Below are 4838 nucleotides of genomic sequence, written 5' to 3' on the forward strand. Positions count from 1 at the left end.
GTTCATGTAGGTTATTTGTGTGTGTGTGTGTGTGTGTGTGTGAGAGAGAGAGAGAGAGAGAGAGAGAGAGAGAGAGAGAGAGAGAGAGAGGTTGTTCTAGTTCATGTAGGTTATTTGTGTGTATGTGTGTGTATGTGTTAGGATTCACTTGTTTTTATTTTACAAGTGTTTGCCTTGGTGGCAGGTTAGAGTCCAAGGCAAGTGATGGACAGACAAAAGGGTTATGCAGAAAGAATTTGAGTGATAAGTTATGATGGAGGAAGGTCATTGGTTAACTAATAAAAAAACTGTCTTGGCCCATTTGATTGGCCAACCCTTAGGTGGGTGGAGTAGACAGAAGAGAATGCTGGGAAAAAGGAGCCGAGTGAGTGAGTCGCCATGATTTTCCCACTCCAGACAGACGCAGGTTAAGATCTTTCCTGGTAAGCCAGCTCGTGGTGCTACACAAAATATTAAAAATGGGTTAGATCAATATGTAAGAGCTAGCCAATAAGAGGCTAAAACTAATGAGCCAGACAGTAATTAAAAAAATACAGTTTCCGTATAATTATTTCGGGGCATAAGCTAGCCATGTGGGCGGCCGGGTGCCGGAGACGCAGCTCCGCCGCTCTTATTACAACAAAGTTACTGACAGAAGGGAAAAGGACAGGGAAGGGACAAGTCCCTGGGGACAGGATCTGCAGAAACAGGAGAGGGAGAGAGAGAGATAGAGAGAAAGAGAGAGAGAGAGAGAGAGAGAGAGAGAGAGAGAGAGAGAATGAAAGAGGTGGAGATGCATTTTTTAAATGGGCATATTACTGTCTGCCATGCATACAGGCATTAAACAGGGTGTGACACTCTGTTGAGAACATAAAAAGCTGCAACAACTGAGAGTGGGTTCAGATCTCAGCAGATGGATTGATGTAAGACTCTTATTGAATGCCATTTGACATCTCTCTTCCAGGGGATATGTTAAAGAAAGTGCTGTTCCTATCCAGTATACAAACTCTTCTGGGTGTATGAGGAAATACATATCTTGGGGTTCCAATGTGCCCATCTCACTGTGAGATTAGGTCTCTGTATGTTGGTGTATTGTAAATAATGTCAACTTGAAATTCTAGCAAGGGTCTAATACAAGGACATTGTCCCTCTTGGTTATCACTTGGTACCCAATATTACTTGGGTGTGTAGTATCCTTGAATATTCCTTCCGTCATAGTTTAGAGAAATAAGCGCATAATACCTGTGATGATTGAGTGTAGGATTTCTATTCATCATTTTCTAACAACAATAAGTAAGATTAAGAAAAATGTGCCACCAAATTATACAAAGGGAATAGAGTAGCATCAGGGACAGCAACACCAAAATATAGAAAATACAGTTGCAGGGCTAAAAGGACACTTCTTCGAGACCAAGAAAATGAAACATGCCCAAGGAATGAATATTTTTCAAGGATTATGATTACTATTATGTATATTATTATGATGCAGTGTTCTGCCTGTCACACAAGAAGAGGAGACCAGATCAGAGAGTTGAGCTACCATGTGGCTGCTAGGAACTGAACACAGGTCCTCTGGAAGAGCAGTCAGTGCTCTTAACTACTGAGCCATCTCCTCAGCCCCTGTAAAGGAGGTTTTTATGTGAAAGACACCAGCTACAACCACAGGGTAGGAGCTTTGAAGAATAAGGCCCCACTGCTATGAGGCTTACAAACCGGGCCTCCTGGTAATGATTAGCAATCTTAGAACTCAGACGACTACATTGAAGGATCCAAAGTCATGTGCCCTGGGTCCCAAAGAATTTCATGGCCCATAGAGCTTTGAGACTTACTAGGTGAGTAGGATGAAGAAAGAAAAAACAGAAACAGAGAATGCTGGGAATGAGTTGACTGTTTGCTGTGAAGCTGACACCAGCAAATCAGAATCATAGCACATTTATTTTGTGCCGTGGACAGAAGGGCACTGCTACTCATGGTGGGGGTCTCTGTGGGGAGCAGTCTAAAGGTTCAATAATCCAAACCTTTTCAACCATAGCTCATAAGAGTATTCCATTGGCATCACGGGGCAACGTGCCGCGGCATTATTTCCCAAGCAACGGCCGCCCTTCAGGTCATAGACATAGCGCACATAACAGGTAGGGCAGATGGCTGCGAAAAAACAGACTTCCTTGAGCTGTCTTTCAGACCTGAGTATATCCAGAAGCTCAGGACCAAGTTCATCAAATCTGCGTACAAGCACTCGGCATCCATCATAGTACTCCAGAGGGACAGGGTATGTCTCTTTGGTTAGCTTGTTCAGCTTGGCTGTGTGGTGAAGCAGTTGCTTCAGGACAAGTAGAGACAGTTCATTCCTGTAAAAATCAATCTTGAGGAGCTGGGAGCATTGACTCAGGGCAGGCATCAAAGCACTAAATTGAGAATCCTCCAGCCGACATCCGGCCAGGTCAAGAGTTTCCAAGGTGTCTTTCACTCTCTCAAGGAGATAGCCAAGTGGCTTAATACACTTGTCCAACATTGTGTACGACAAGTAGAGATGTTTAAGCGAAGAAAGGTTCAGGCACCGGGGCAGGTAATCCAAGTCTCTCTGTATGATGTAACAGTGAGTGATGGACAGGGTCTCCAAGGGCTTCTTCAGGCGCCTAGAGAGAGAATGAGATTTTTTCCAATGGTATTGAAGAGGATGGTTAGAACTGACAATGTAGCAGATGGTACTTCTCCCGCATTCATTCTGAAGGAGGTCAACCCCCATGACTCTCCCTTTTGTGGTCAGCTCACAAAAATCACAGAAGTCTAGCATGGGCCAGGCTCAGGCCACAGGAGAAAACCCAGTGATTTTCCTATCAGGAGGAGTGAATATGGTGACTGTAAGGACTACCCACAACAAGCAAGCTTCAGCGACACCACAACTGTTTCCCTTTCGGTTCCCCTAATGTCCTTTCCTCAACATTGCCATTTCCTGGTCCCACAACTTCAATGCAGGTGTCACCCATTTCCCACTAACTCAATCTCTTTCTATGCACCCAACAACCTTTCTCTAATGAGCAATTATCGGCACCCTTGGGGCTGGTCGCAGGTGGCTTGGCACAGAGCTCATCTCCTTGGATGTACAAGGTTGATAGTGCATAGCCTGACGTTCAAGGACCTCCTAACCTATAAGCAAAAGGTGGGTTATTTGTCTGGAGAACCTCTCTTTATCCTTCCTTACCTGAGACAATCAGCCAGGCTGCCAACTAGAGCAGGAGAATCGTTGATATAGAGATGCTGGAGACAGTGGAATTGGGGTAATTGTGATACGAATTTGTTCATGCACTCCTCTTCCAGCTCTTCAGATCCACTGATGCTTGAATCCTTCCGAATGTATGACAAACTGAGTGTGTGAAGGTTTCTCATCTGTCTCAGGTACGGTCCAAAAGAAGCCATGCTTTCTATCCATGTATATCTCAAACTCAGCTCCCATACACAGTGGAGATCTACAGACTTTAAGAAGTCTATGGCTGTGGGAAAGTATTTTGATCTCAAAATATCGATCTTTGGACAGCACAAACGAACAGAATTTTGTCTCTGCTGGGCCCATCGCCACAAGTATGTGGGACATTCATCACACTCACTCTTCATGATATTTAGGTCAGTTATGACATTTAAATATTTCTTTACTTGCGAGTAAGGACACGTCTCCACTGTCTTCTCTCTCCTGAACTGAAGAAAGAATTCCCTTTCACAGGATTGACTCCAATTGACACAGGAATCCCTATTTGTCAAATCCAGCACTCTGATTTTTCCGCGGCTGTGGGAGAAACAGGTAGCAATCTCAGCAAATACCATACATAATACAGTCTTCTTCTTATCCACATCTCACACTTCAGCTCTCCCTTCCAAAAGTTTGCTTTTTCCTATGCATAGAATGAAAACCAGGACCTCAGGCTCAGTATAAAGAGAACTTTACCAGGGAGGCATCCTCAGCCCTGTCCCACATCCTTCCATTCCCCTTAATCCCAGCCTCATTCCACCTGGAACTTTGAGTGACAGACACCCTTGAGGGATTGCTCAGTGGCTGTTCTCGTGTTCTCCACATTATTATTGCCAAGATGGCTGAGACCAGGCCAAAGCCTCTGAATTCCTCTAAGCAGATGCTATTAGAATTCCCAACCCTCTTTGATCAAATAATCCTTGGCTCCACATGGTCTTGCTTTGTTCACACAGAGCCTCCTCCAACAGAACTGGACCTTGCTTACAGGGGGCAAGGCTCCTCTGTAATCAGCACATCTAGTCCATCAAGCAGAGCTTTCAAAGTCTCCAGGTGTGGCTTCTTCATCAGGATTCCTACAGGAAGGCATGTGAATGGCCAGGCAGGCACCATGGCCCGCAGGATGTTGGTCTGATTGTTCCTGAAGGCCCTCTCAAATGCTGCTGGGAACAGGAACCAGGGCCAGTCTGCCAGACCAGAAATGGCCAAGGCCTCCTTCTTCAGTAGGCTCTCGAACGCTAGCTGCTGGAGTGTTGGTGGGGCTTGATCTCTCATTGTGACTGGGGAAGCAGGCAAAGAAAGAGACCATTAATGATTGTAAACTTAGGAAGTCCTTCTGCACACACAGGGAGCTGTCAGGGCAGTCAGTGCTGAGGGATTGTTGAGATCTCCATTGACCAATTTTGATCACCTTCTCCTGGAGTTAAAGCCATGATTCACCTCTCTGTGGTGTGCAGTCTCTCCAAAGAAACAGGAGGACAACAGGCAAAAAAGAAAAATAAAACTAAAAAGGAGAGGACTAGAGATGGAAATGATTATTCACATTCTGGAGGAAGGAAACTCACTAGAACACTGCCACAACTGTTTACTTCTAGAGCACCAGAATGGCTTCCTGAGT

General features: G+C 45.0%; 1 protein-coding gene across 1 annotated transcript; it reads right to left on the reverse strand.

Moving 5' to 3' along the window:
• Positions 1-2149: 2149 nt before the first annotated feature.
• On the reverse strand, positions 2150-4474 carry LOC130869201 (oogenesin-1-like; the record flags this gene model as incomplete). The annotated part of the gene is made up of 4 exons (XM_057761223.1): positions 2150-2615; positions 3182-3300; positions 3529-3627; positions 4214-4474. Coding segments are annotated over 4 exons (945 nt in total), but the record flags the coding sequence as incomplete, so codon positions are not given.
• Between the last annotated feature and the right edge of the window lie 364 nt (positions 4475-4838).

This window comes from Chionomys nivalis, unplaced genomic scaffold, assembly GCF_950005125.1.
Source record: "Chionomys nivalis unplaced genomic scaffold, mChiNiv1.1 scaffold_74, whole genome shotgun sequence".
NCBI classification, from domain to species: domain Eukaryota; kingdom Metazoa; phylum Chordata; class Mammalia; order Rodentia; family Cricetidae; genus Chionomys; species Chionomys nivalis.